This window comes from Mytilus trossulus, chromosome 14 (assembly GCF_036588685.1).
Source record: "Mytilus trossulus isolate FHL-02 chromosome 14, PNRI_Mtr1.1.1.hap1, whole genome shotgun sequence".
Taxonomy (NCBI): domain Eukaryota; kingdom Metazoa; phylum Mollusca; class Bivalvia; order Mytilida; family Mytilidae; genus Mytilus; species Mytilus trossulus.
The window spans coordinates 60700830-60713647 of record NC_086386.1 but is presented as its reverse complement, the minus strand read 5'-3'; the positions used below and the strand labels follow the sequence as shown (position 1 = coordinate 60713647).

Genomic DNA, 12818 nt, shown 5'->3' with positions numbered 1-12818 from the left:
TCCAGATTGTTATGTTCAAATGCACCAGTTAGCTTATGCATGTAAACTTGTTGCTATCTTTGTCTATGTCACCTTACTTAACTTTAGATTGATAAGAAACAATTTGTGTCAAATCGTTTCTTCAAAGCACATGAGTTAAGTTTAAGCATGATCATTTGGTTAATATATTTCTTTTGTTTTAGTGTTAATCTGGTCACCTCAGAAGAGAAGAGGCTATTGCTTAATGATCCAGATGTACTCGTTAATCGTTTGAACCGAATTGAAAATATCGTTGCAATAATGAATGCCACAGTAAAACAGTTCTTCATCGAAAACCAACAGCAGATGTTAACTAATCAACAGCCAGAGAAAATCATTCAGCAACATCAGACATCAACACTTCAGCAACAGGCATGGATTACACAACAAAACGCATCAATTCAACAGCAACAGGCAACACTTCAACAACAACAGGCATTAATGCAACAACAACAGAACACCATCCAACAACACCAAACAATAAATCAACAACAACAGATAATAAATCAACAACAGGAGCAGACAATTAAACTTTTGCAAAGCTCATTTAACACCATTCCAAGTAAGACTTTTTTCATAAAGAAGAGAATTTACAAAAGATCCAAACACAATCGTAAAGTCAAGCAAACAACGTATAACTGCATATTTTGTTAACTCGTGTGAGTGTGACTAATTGATCTGGCTGATGTGAAGATATAACAATCTCTTGCCTTTCTTGTTCAGTTCACCTGTAAAACAATTATTACAACTTGAGTACTTCAGTGTGCTTTTAACTGAAGAAACCATTGTGTCGTAAATGCCATTGTATCATAAACATGGTATTTAACATAGCATTGTTTTAAGGTTTCATGTCTGAATAAGCAACCAATCAATCAACATAACATGTGTCTATGGTCTATTTGAAATACACCAATCATTATCTACTTTATTTCAGGTATCGGAACAACTTATATTAGATGGGGAAGAAAGCAGTGTCCAAATAATAATACAGAATTGATATATTCCGGTAAATATGTTACACTTTGTAGATAGATGTTTTTGTGTTCTGTTAAATTGTTCCTTTTATAATTGTAACACGATGATGACTGCTGTTCCCATATTTTGACTATTTTATTTATTATGTCTGTTTAGTTCAGGCATCATTTTAAATAAAACGGTATTCGATGTGACTGTCATCAAAGCGAGAGGGTTAGCGCTTTAACACCATGTTTAATCCACCATGTTATACATTTGAAAATGCCTATACCAAGTCAGGAATATGACAGTTCTTGTCCATTCGTTTTTGATGTTTTTTGTTATTTGATTTTGCCATTTGATTATGGACTTTCCGATTTGATTTTCCTCTTAGTTCAGTATTTCCTTAGCCGTATTTGGCACAACTTTTGGAAATTTTGGATCATCAATGCTCTTCAACTTTGTTCATGTTTGGCTTTATAAATATTTTGATATGAGCGTCACTGATGAGTCTTATGTAGACGAAACGCGCGTCTGGCGTACTAAATTATAATCCTGGTATCTTAATTTGATAACTATTTTAGTGGTTTTACTTTTTCATATAGGTTTAATATATCAAATGCAGAGTTTTGATACTCGTAGTTGGTAGTTTTAAATCTGTGATATTTTAGCATCATTGTGTTTTCAATTTTACACATTTCAATTAGAAAATATATCATCCCATTGCCTATTACTTCAAGTATAAGATTAATGTTTCCTTCATTTATTATACTAGTATACGAGTATTTCACATAAACTACTGTTCATTGTTTTAAAATATTATGTGGATTATTTCCCGATTACTAAGTATGCATTTATTATTTTTCCATACTGATGTTACATAACTATTACAGGCTTTGCAGGTGGGAGTCACTATACTGATCCAGGCGCAGCTGCTGAATATGTATGTCTACCACCAGATCCAAATTATGTAAAAACTAGTGGGGGAGAATATAGTCGTATGTTCGGTGCAGAATTTGACTCGAACTTTTTTGCCTCCAATGCTAACGATGAAGACTCTCTGTTGAGCAGAACGTGCCACATCTGTTGTAATGATTCCCGGAAAAAATACATGTTACAAGGGCTGGAAGATAGAATATCATGGATATTTAGCGTCCGGGAATCATGTTCATGCAGCAGCTACGGCTTACGTATGTGTTGAGCTCAACCCAGAATATATCATTGGGGGTGTTGATCAGCATCTTGGTAAATTGTTTTATGAAGTTCTTTCCAGATGTGGATCATTGAAATGTCCACCGTACATTGACAATTATCCACTAACATGCGTAGTCTGTTCTAAGTGATAGATGACAAGAAAGGAATAATAAAATATATATTTACTCGTTAGTTAAATGAATGCTTTAAATCACGTCTTGACAATTATAGCCGATAAAGGTAGTCTCATTACAGTATACGAACCTTCCATGTGTTTTCCGTTTGAATACCGGAATAAAAGGTTTTAATATCTGGTTTTTTTGGAAACAATTGTTGAGGCATATGACTAATGATTATGACGATTCATTTCTAAAAACCATCCTTAGAAAGTGAAATAAAAAAAATGCTCCAAGGTAAATTAAAAACGAAAAGTCTCTTTTTAAATGGCAAAATCAAAGGTTAAAAGACAACAAAGCTATCGGATAACAATAGTCATATTCATGACTTGGTACATGTATTTTCGTAAGATACAATTGGGGTTTGCACCTCGTTTTATAACTAGATAAACCTCTTACTTGTGTGACAGTCGCATAACATTCCATTATATTGACAATAATGTGTGATCAAAACAATGACATAAAAATGACGTAAAAATGTCTCAATATGGGTACAGCAGTGAACGTTGTGATATGATCTCAATTACTATACAAACAAACAAATTTGAGACAACGAGACACACACTGGCATATAAAGAAAGCTCGTAAGAAAAAAGACAATAATCTCAAAAATACCATAGCAAAATAACCTAATGACCGGGTGAATTACAGAGCCCCGTCAAATTATTATCACCGAATATTGAATAAACAGTTGAAATACTTTTCACAGGAAATATTTCAACACGTTATAATGATGATTAACAACGTCAGTTATCAGACTCTATTCTTCAAGACCATCGGGTCAACAAGGTCTTGGAACCTTTCGATGACTTTTTGTTTTAAAAAAAGGACTAAATGTTCTTTGACAAACCCCTGGCTCTTTACCTTTTGCTCAAATATTGGTGATGTTTTACAAATTATGAATAGCAGCTAAATTCCGAATAAGTTCGAACATGTATATCCAATATGCAGGTGAAGTTGATATTATGTACTTAGTTTTGGGAAATTGAAAAGTTTCAAAATTGAAATAGTCTCGTTTGTCATATATTCAGGCACTGAGATGAGCGTGTATTTTCTAATTCTAGATTTAAGTTTAAAAATGAGGCGGGCAACGTGTTTTTTAGTTTTAGAAATTGGAAATATGTTATCCGAAAACAATCAGAAAAGTTCAGATTATTAATGGCAAGAACATCATCAACTTTTCTAAATGTGAAATAAAATGACATAACATTTCAATCCACCTTTTTTCCAAGTGTTTGAAGAAACTCATACCTATATGCAAATAAGAAGAAGTCGGCAAGGAAATGTAAACAGTTCGTTCCAATAGGAATGCCACCAATTTGTTGAAAATTCTACTTCAATATTCAACAAATATGTTGTCAATTAAGAAACTCACGAATGTGATCACTTGTTCCTGTGTGTAGCATGTTTCACCTTTTTGTTCACTATTGTCAAAATATACCATATAGTAAGTATCCCAAAGAAATAAACATGTAGCGTAAACAACAATTTTAATAATGCAAAGTATGACTGATTATTTCTTTTAGAATATTTTTTTACTTCAGTGGAAAGCTGGTATACATGGTTTTTACGCTATTCAAATATCATTCTCAATATTATAAATTAACACAAGGTAAATAATAATTTCATTTACCTGATCAGTCTTATGAAATGTTAATCAACAAATGTGAACCGAGAGCTGCGAAATAGTACGTTTTGTTTGAATTATCACTTGATCAGTCAGAGTCGTTAAAATCTAAAGTCAATAATTATAGAGTATATATCTCCCATGTGTTACGATAATACAGGCTTCGTGTTTCATAATTTTATAATAACAAGCTCCAAGTACTTAAGATGCAAGTCATCCCTTCAAAAAAATTAAAATAAACGACGCCATCCCAAGCTACAACGTAGTTGACTATTTTTAAAATTTCTGTTTCAAAGATGACGACGTAACAATGCCGTTAACAAAATTCCGTTCTCCTTTTCAACGAATTTGGCATGTAGAATTAGACTTATCACTCGGTTTGTACGTATAACACGACGGATGGCACATGTCGGACAGGATCTGAATGTTTTGATTTTTAAATTTATATCATATGTGATTTTGTTCAGACTTTTATATTGTGGCAATAATGATTTCTTTTTAGTTATTCGATTCCTAAATATCTGTGCGGTGTTGTCAGGTAATAAATAATTTTTTTTGTTGTCTTTTTTTGGTTTTAAAATGAAAAAAAAAACATTTGAAAAAATGCTATCAATATAAATTGAAATATTAAAATAATATTTAATTAAAAAAGCCAATTCAATTTAGTGTTATGAGATAGGTTGAAACAAATCTGCTCTTTTGGAATAACGTTTTAAAACATATATCACTTTTTCAACTTGTCGTTTACGATATAGAAATACGATAATGTAAAATTGAGAATGGGTATGGGGGAATGTATCAAAGAGACAACAAACTGACGATAACGCAGACAACAGCCGAAGACCACCAATTTGTATCGATGAGTTTACCCAGATCGTATGTTAATTTGAGGCTTATAAACAACGTATTGTAGATGGATTTAGACAGCTCATCGCGTTACAAATTTATTTTTTCTACTGGTTAAGTCATAGTTTTCAACAAACTCGTTGCATATATGGAAGAATTTAGTTTAGATTTTTAAGAAATATGTGAAAACGAAATCCGTGACTAAATGATTTTTGGTTAATACATAGATTACCTTCATTAAACATGTTAAATCCCAATAACATCAATTCAGACATGGGTACAGCGAATTCGTTATGATTAAGAGTATACAAATGCAGTGAGATGGTGGCAAGGGACATCGCCATAAAAACAAGTGGGAAAGAGATTGAGAGTACAATTTTGTTTTATAATTTTAAAGTAACATGTCATGAATATGTATACATTTACTATCTGTATCATTGACAAAACCTCTCACATCTGTTCATATACCTTCAGATTTCCGAAAGAAAACGCCCGTAAATCATACATAGACCATGTAGTACCCAAAATTAAAACTTTGATTTAGACATTTTTAAAAGGAAAGGGGTACCTATGACATCATTTAAAAAAAATGATTTTTTTTTTGGATTTGGATATGAAAGGTGTTGCCAAAACAAGGGGTAAGACACATTCCGAATGTCGTTTCCTCCTTGTTTTGGCAGCATCAACAATTCACGAAATATTTAGAATCTGGTAATTATAAGTCATATATTCAGAGAATGAAAACGGAAAATGAGACAACAACCCGACTAAAGAAAAGCTAACAGCACAAGACCAACATATACATATCGGGATTCTTTAACGTACATGTTGGCGTACACATGATAACATTGTGAGACACTTTGTGACCTTTTATAACTTATGAATGATAAGAACCAGTTTATGTTGAATTATATAATAGCAAACATGGTGCATCTAAGTAGATTTGTCTGCTTATATTATTTCCTCTGTTTTAAGGTAAACATGGTCACTTTGGAAGAGAAGAGGTTTTTGATTAATGACCAAGACATACTAATTGATCGTTTGAACCGAGTAGAAAATATTGTTGCAATATTAAATGCTACTGTAAAACAGTTATCTACTGAAAATCAACAACAGGGATTGACTATTCAACAGCAAGAGAAAACAATTCAGCAACAACAGACATCAATCCTTGAACATCAGACATCAATTCAACAACAGAAGACGTTAACGCAACAACAACAGTCATTAATCAATCAACAACAAATATCAATCTATCAAGAACAGACATCAAACCAGCATAAAAAAACATTGATCCAACAACACGAGCAGACAATCAAACAATTACAAGGGTCATTTAGCAGTTCTCAAGGTAAGACTCTTGTGTCATTTTTCTTCGAAGAAAAAAATTAAATCCATCGCAGGATTAATTATGTGAAACGTTTTAGAAAGATAGCAAGGCATTCTTTTTTGTTGTTGTTGCTGACGTTATTTTAAAACTTCAAAACATATGATATGAAATATAATAAGCCAAAGTCAAATATTTTCGTAATACATATTTTCCGATGCATATTATTAAAGGCTTAGGATATGTCAAGCGTGTTTTAGTTGACATGATTTGCGATAATTTGCCACATCGAGTGTTTACAATATTTTGTATATATTTTTCTGCAAACTTAAGTGTCATTTAAAACTTAATATATCTAATGTTTATTATGAACTCAAACACAATTTCTTAACATTTATTTTTCAAAATATTTCTTAGCTCTATTGTAAATCTCGTAAAATATGACCGAAATAGATTTTTTTTAAAAGTTGTTAATCAAATTCGAACTTTAACTTTTTCTCCAAAAATATTTTAATTAAAAATTTACCATAATCAGCAAGCAAACATTGCATTGATTTCAGAATTTGGAACAACTTATATTAGATGGGGAAGAAAGCAGTGTCCAAAAAATAATACAGAATTGGTTTACTCAGGTAAAGAAGTTAATTTTATTTAACATATTATTCATTTCAAGTTTCTTAAAATTGAATTTCCCTTATCGTATAACTAACCAGTTGACAGAAGATGTGGTATGAGTGCCAATGAAAGAACTGTTCAACCAAGTCACAATTTGTAAATGAAATCAATTATAGGTCAAAGAACCGCCTTCAACACGGAGCCTTGACTCACGCCGATCAGCAAGCTATGAAGGACCCCCCCCCCCCCCAAAAAAAAAAAAAGACTAGTGTAAATCCAGTTAAACATGATAACCAACTGTATATACATAAAAGAAAAAGAAACGAGAAAACACTTATGAACTAAATCTATAAACTACAACCACTATTGTAAAAAGATTTTCCAAATATAATACTGCCTGTTGGTACCTTTATTTTGATAGCCACAACTCTAAACTACTACAGGCTGCGCTATTTATTTGCTTTGTCAATCTTTTTTGTGTTTTAACTGTTTTTCACTGTACACAATTAGAAATAATTATATACCAGCAGTTTCGTATAGATTGAAAATCTTATCTCGTTAGCTGCACTGACAGGAAACTTTAATTTTTTTGTGACTTACATGCATGACTGATTTGGTGCCATACGTATATGTTAATACATGTGATATGCATCAACTGGAATGTATATCGAGATACTTTTTTACAGGATATGCTGGTGGGGGTTACTATGGTGTATCGGGCTCGGCATCTGAGAGTGTGTGTTTACCACCAGATCCAAATTATTTAAAAACTAGAGGTACAAATAGTGCTCAAATATATGGTGGAGAATTCGATAATAACTTTTTTTCCTCTTATGCTGATGGTCAAGATGTTCCATGTGCACTATGTAGAACGACTCGAGCTACTTCTGTGATAATGATTCCTGGAAAAGATAGATGTTACAGCGGATGGAAGAGAGAGTATTATGGATATTTATCGTCAGGAGGTTATTAAAATGCCGCTGCTTCGACTTACGAATGCATTGATATAAACCCAGAATACGTTATTGGAGGTGCGGCTCAACATTATGGTAAACTGTTTTATGACGTTGTTACTGTATGCGGATCTTTGAAATGTCCACCGTACATTAACAATTATCCGCTGACATGTGTAGTTTGTTCTAAGTAATATAATAAATGACAATAAAATAAAATAAGGTATGAGATATGTGTATGACTATAGTTTCCATGACTCTGAATGCATAGCAAAATGAACCTTACCTGTCGTTAAAACTTGTCGCACTTCGAACTTAGGTAAATCTATACTTTCATTACCCATTCTTCCCCTACGCTTGAGAAAATATAAAAGCAACTATGAAGTTAATTTATAAATTGTGACATTAGCTGACCAAGTAGATTCGACGAGATTTCCGGTATCTTAAGATACAGATTTTATCAGTAGAAAATCCTTAGAACTCTTGAGTGCCAGTCTGTTTATCAACATGTACTAAAAATAACAATTCGATCTAAAACTGTTGAACCTGACCATTAAAGCTTAGATATCTTTATGTTCCAATAAAATTTGCCCGAGTAAACTTTTACTTGCTTAGAAAAAAACCAGGTGTCACATGTTGAGAAGGAATCACTTACACTTCCGTATAATTATATTAAATTAAATTAAATTAAATAAAATAAAGTAAAATTAAATTAAATTAAATTAAATTAAATTAAATATAAGTTTTTTCATACCACCAACAATCTTACTATTTGTAACGTCTGAATATAAAATTGACTGCTAGCTTAAGGAATGTCGAATAACGCACTGGTCTTATATGCTACATTCATTCGTCATGATCATAAACAGATTAACACACGCACACACATGTACACTTTTTTTTTATAGACGAGCCCGAATTCAATATGACAAGTTGTTAATGGTCTTAAGTAAAAAAAAAATCATTATATATAAGAGTTGATTGATTGAATATTGAAAGCATAATGTCCAGTGGCAAATATTTTATGCATATTCAGTAAGATTAAAGAGATGATGTATATCGGCCATGAATATCACAACATATCACAACATATTAAGTGATGTATCACAAATGAGAGACGATTTTATCTGACCAACACTAGAAAAAATTACTAACATTTAAGGTGAATTTTCTAAAAAAAAACGTGTATTTCATCGTATACATTAATTTCACATTTACAACATATGAGTGATTAGAAAGTAGAACACTGAAAAAAACATGTTTTTCGGACTCTCCGTTTTGAATTTTCGTCGGAATTTGTTATTTTTGTTATTTTACTTTTCACATACAGACAAATTCAATAGATACGATATATACATAGATAATAACTGTTTAGAGTAATCAAATTTCAGCAGAATTAAAAAACAGGTGTAATGCGAGCTTCAGTAAGTAACAGTTGTTTTCGTCATTCTGCAATCAGTTTCGTATATAGTTTTTGATTCAAAAAGCAGAAAAACTCACATTAATTGCATTAATTTTTTATTTGAAATATATCAGTTTTAATTATTTTATCTTTGAGGCCCACGTAATAATATTTATAGAAAGTTTAAAAAAAATTATCGCAAACTGATTACCAGTACGCGGAAATAAATTTCGCATGGTCAACAATAATAGATCGCTTGGAGTAAAGTAATGTAATTTAACATAACAACTTATCTCAACAGTAATAGAAAAAAACATAATATTTTAATTTTTATGACAAAAGTGTTCGAATTATTGACGACATTCGCTGATTATTGACATTGTTGCAATTTGAAACTTTATTTGTGTTACACATTTTCACATTCAAGTTTTAAACTTGCAGATTAGTGACGTAGAACATGGAGTTGTTTATAATGTTAATTTTTGTATATGAACAGTATGTGGGTTGTGGATTCTAGACTGGAACATTTAAAAAAGTAGTTTTACATAACTGGAATTTGACTGCAATAAACACTCTGAATTTATTAAAGTTCAACTTTCATTCGTCAAGCACAATACATGATAAATATAAGTAATGCGCTTAAAGTCTAGTTGTTATGTTTCGCTACAGTCTGACACCATTGTTTAGTCTTATGTTATTATCCTCGGTTTTGTTTCACCGATTACCATGCTTTTTTTCAATTGTTAGAATCACTGTTCAATACTGTATCCTAGATTGTATGACTTTTTATATAGATGTGTACGTCCACAGCTGATACGTACATATCTTTGCCATTCAACCTTTTTGAATTGAAGCGTTTCTAAATCACGATATTCTAAAAACAAACCACACATTTTGAACACACACGGTTTAAAAAGTGTTTTATGTTTTATTTTCTGTTTCACATGCTGTGTCTTCTTTTGCAAAACACTTATCATAGAACTTCTGTTATCGTTGAATGGTGCCAGACTTATGCTGTTTTAGAGAAAAGTTCTGTTCCTTTTTCTGTGGTTTACGCTACAGTAATGTTCCAAAATTGTGTATTTTATCACTCTTACTACAAAACTTTACGACAAAAGAGATGATTTCAGCTTTTAAATTGTGAACTTTCCATTTCTAAGTAGCAACATTCCAGCAGCACCTGCATACCGGGTATATATCTTCCAATTGATACGATATACCCATGCTTGCATTTTCTATCATGATTTTCTTGATAGAGGATTGCTACTCACAAGGACCATGAGTTCCAAATGGTGAAGTTGAAATCATCCCTTCGTAAATTTTACGGACGCAATCACGAGTTTGGTTGACCGTTATGGAATAACCGTTTCACAAATGATATCGGATATGCTCCTTACGTCGTAACTACAATCCACTTCCTTTTCAGGAATGTGACCTACCGAATTAGACTATTTACCGGATTTGTTTTCACATAAGCAACACTACGGGTGCCACATGTGGAGCAGGATCTGCTTACCCTGAGATCACGTTTAGTTTCTGGTGGGGTTCGTGTTGTTTATTCTTTATTTTTCTATGTTGTGTCATGTGTTCTAATGTTTGTCTGTTTTTCTTTTTTTTTATTTTTAGCCATGGCGTTGTTAGTTTGTTTTGGATTTATGAGTTTGACTGTCCCTTTGGTATCTTTCGTCCCTCTTCTTTTACTACACAGAAATAAAGGCAACAGAAGTTTACCACTGTGCGAAAGTCATAGATCGATTGAAACTAAAACAAATCCGTGTTACAAACAAAAACCGAGGGAAACACATCAACTATAAGAGAAAAATAACGAAACAACAGAAATACTGAAGTTACCAAGAATCAAACGACAATGCAACACACTCACAAACAGCAATGACCTATAAGATAACAACTGCCATTTTCCGGTTTTGATACAGGACAGTTTAAGAACAAATAGTGAGTTTAATCTGGTTTTGAGCATAACCAAACTTCGCACTTTTATGGCATTGTAAAATATACACTAAAATGACACCATTACATGCAAGAATACAGTACAAATAAATGCAAGAACATTCAGCACAGAGAAATACACTAACAAATAATATAATAGGACATTTGGGCATGGTAACCAGGTATTTCAAACGAACATGTAAAAATGACGTCACAGGTTGATTTTTTGAATATTTTATTCTGTTCAAAATCAAGTTTGTAACAATGTCATTTTATATATTTTATAATATATATATAAGAATATAAGAATAATAATATAGAATTGTGTTAGTAATAAGATAATCAATGTATTAACTTGCTATGTCAGTATTTGTTTTCTAAATCAAACTGTTAAACAATAGTTTACGTATTCTGAACTAAAACCTTAGAAATAAGCTTTACTTTTACATACGAATAAATATACGATTAGACATTTTACAATATCTAACAACTATCGTGACAGGTCGTATGGCAATGCGAATTGGCACTCAGCTAAACAGTCATTTTCGTGAACATATGTTCACAGTCTTGGAACAAAAAGAGCATGCACGTTCTGTTTAACAAAATACTAAGTCGAGATTTTGTGAAATTTTCAAAACAACTGCCGAAAACGATCAAAATATGTAACGATCACCTACCGACATAAAGGATGTGTGTATTGCACCAAAATTAAGACATGTTTTAGATTGACGAGTCTTTCCTATTCAAATGAGAGTTGACCGATCGAATGCATTCTTATAATACATTGCAACTCCAATAAACAAGTTGATGGTAAACTATTTCTTGCTATTGCATGTTAAGGCCTTATTTATATTTTAATGCATCTTAATTTTTTTTTTCTCGATTAATATATTTTAAGAAGCAAAAGTGGAGTGCACAGACACCATCAACGTGCGGAAGTATGTATTGCTTATTCAAATATGAATATGAATTAGATGGGTAAATCTAAGTATAATATTGTGTTGTCTTTTTATCATACACTTTTTTCAATTTAGGACAGATTTTTCCCATTAAAAGAATTTTATTAAGAATGGGAACATTGAAACTCAAACACTAAATTAAACCCAGGCGATTTGGCGTATCCAATCATGTGTTTTTCTCGAAAACATGACTTCGTTTTTGACATAATAGGTTTTTTTACAAATTATCTGTATCATTCCATTTTAAATTTGTTTAAATCTTGTATGCAAAATTTCTGGATAACGAAGTGCTTTTTTTCTTTTGCTTATTTTTATTATGTAAGACAGTAATTTGTTGACCAAAATATCAAAATTTAGCCAAACGATGAAACAACTATCATATTTACAAATCTCGATTTAAAAACGTGATATCTATTATGTAAACCTGAGACCATTTGTGACCTTTTCTAAATCGTGAATGATAAGATACAAACTGTGTCACTTTATGTCTTCATAGGTAATAACATTCTTCTAACCATGATTTTGTTGTTAATATATTTTCTTTATTTTAAGGTAAATCTGGTCACCACAGAAGACAAGAGGTTACTGCTAAATGACCCAGATGTGCTGATTAATCGGTTGAGTCGAGTGGAAAGTATTGTTGCTATATTGAATGCAACAGTGAAACAGCTCTCTACTGAGAACCAACAACAAGCTTTAACAATTCAGAATCAAGAAAAACTCAATCAACAACATCAGACATTAATCCATCAACAGAACATATCAATCCAGCAACACGATGAGTTAATTTTAAAACAGGA

The 12818-nt window shown here is 31.8% G+C and overlaps 1 protein-coding gene across 1 annotated transcript; it reads left to right on the top strand.

Annotated features, from left to right (window-relative positions):
- Positions 1-279: 279 nt before the first annotated feature.
- LOC134697944 (myb-like protein K) lies at positions 280-7730 on the top strand. Its single transcript, XM_063560229.1, has 6 exons — positions 280-580; positions 953-1024; positions 1866-1942; positions 5791-6166; positions 6703-6774; positions 7444-7730. The coding sequence occupies exons 1-6, from the start codon at positions 280-282 to the stop codon at positions 7728-7730; spliced, it is 1185 nt and encodes a 394-aa protein (XP_063416299.1).
- Positions 7731-12818: the final 5088 nt, after the last annotated feature.

Excerpts from the sequence above, each read along its gene's own strand:
- LOC134697944 (XM_063560229.1), top strand. The coding sequence starts at position 280 with ATGAATGCCACAGTAAAACAGTTCTTCATCGAAAACCAACAGCAGATG. Across the intron at positions 1,025-1,865 it reads TACAGAATTGATATATTCCG|GCTTTGCAGGTGGGAGTCAC; the intron begins GTAAATATGTTA and ends TAACTATTACAG. Across the intron at positions 6,167-6,702 it reads GTCATTTAGCAGTTCTCAAG|AATTTGGAACAACTTATATT; the intron begins GTAAGACTCTTG and ends CATTGATTTCAG.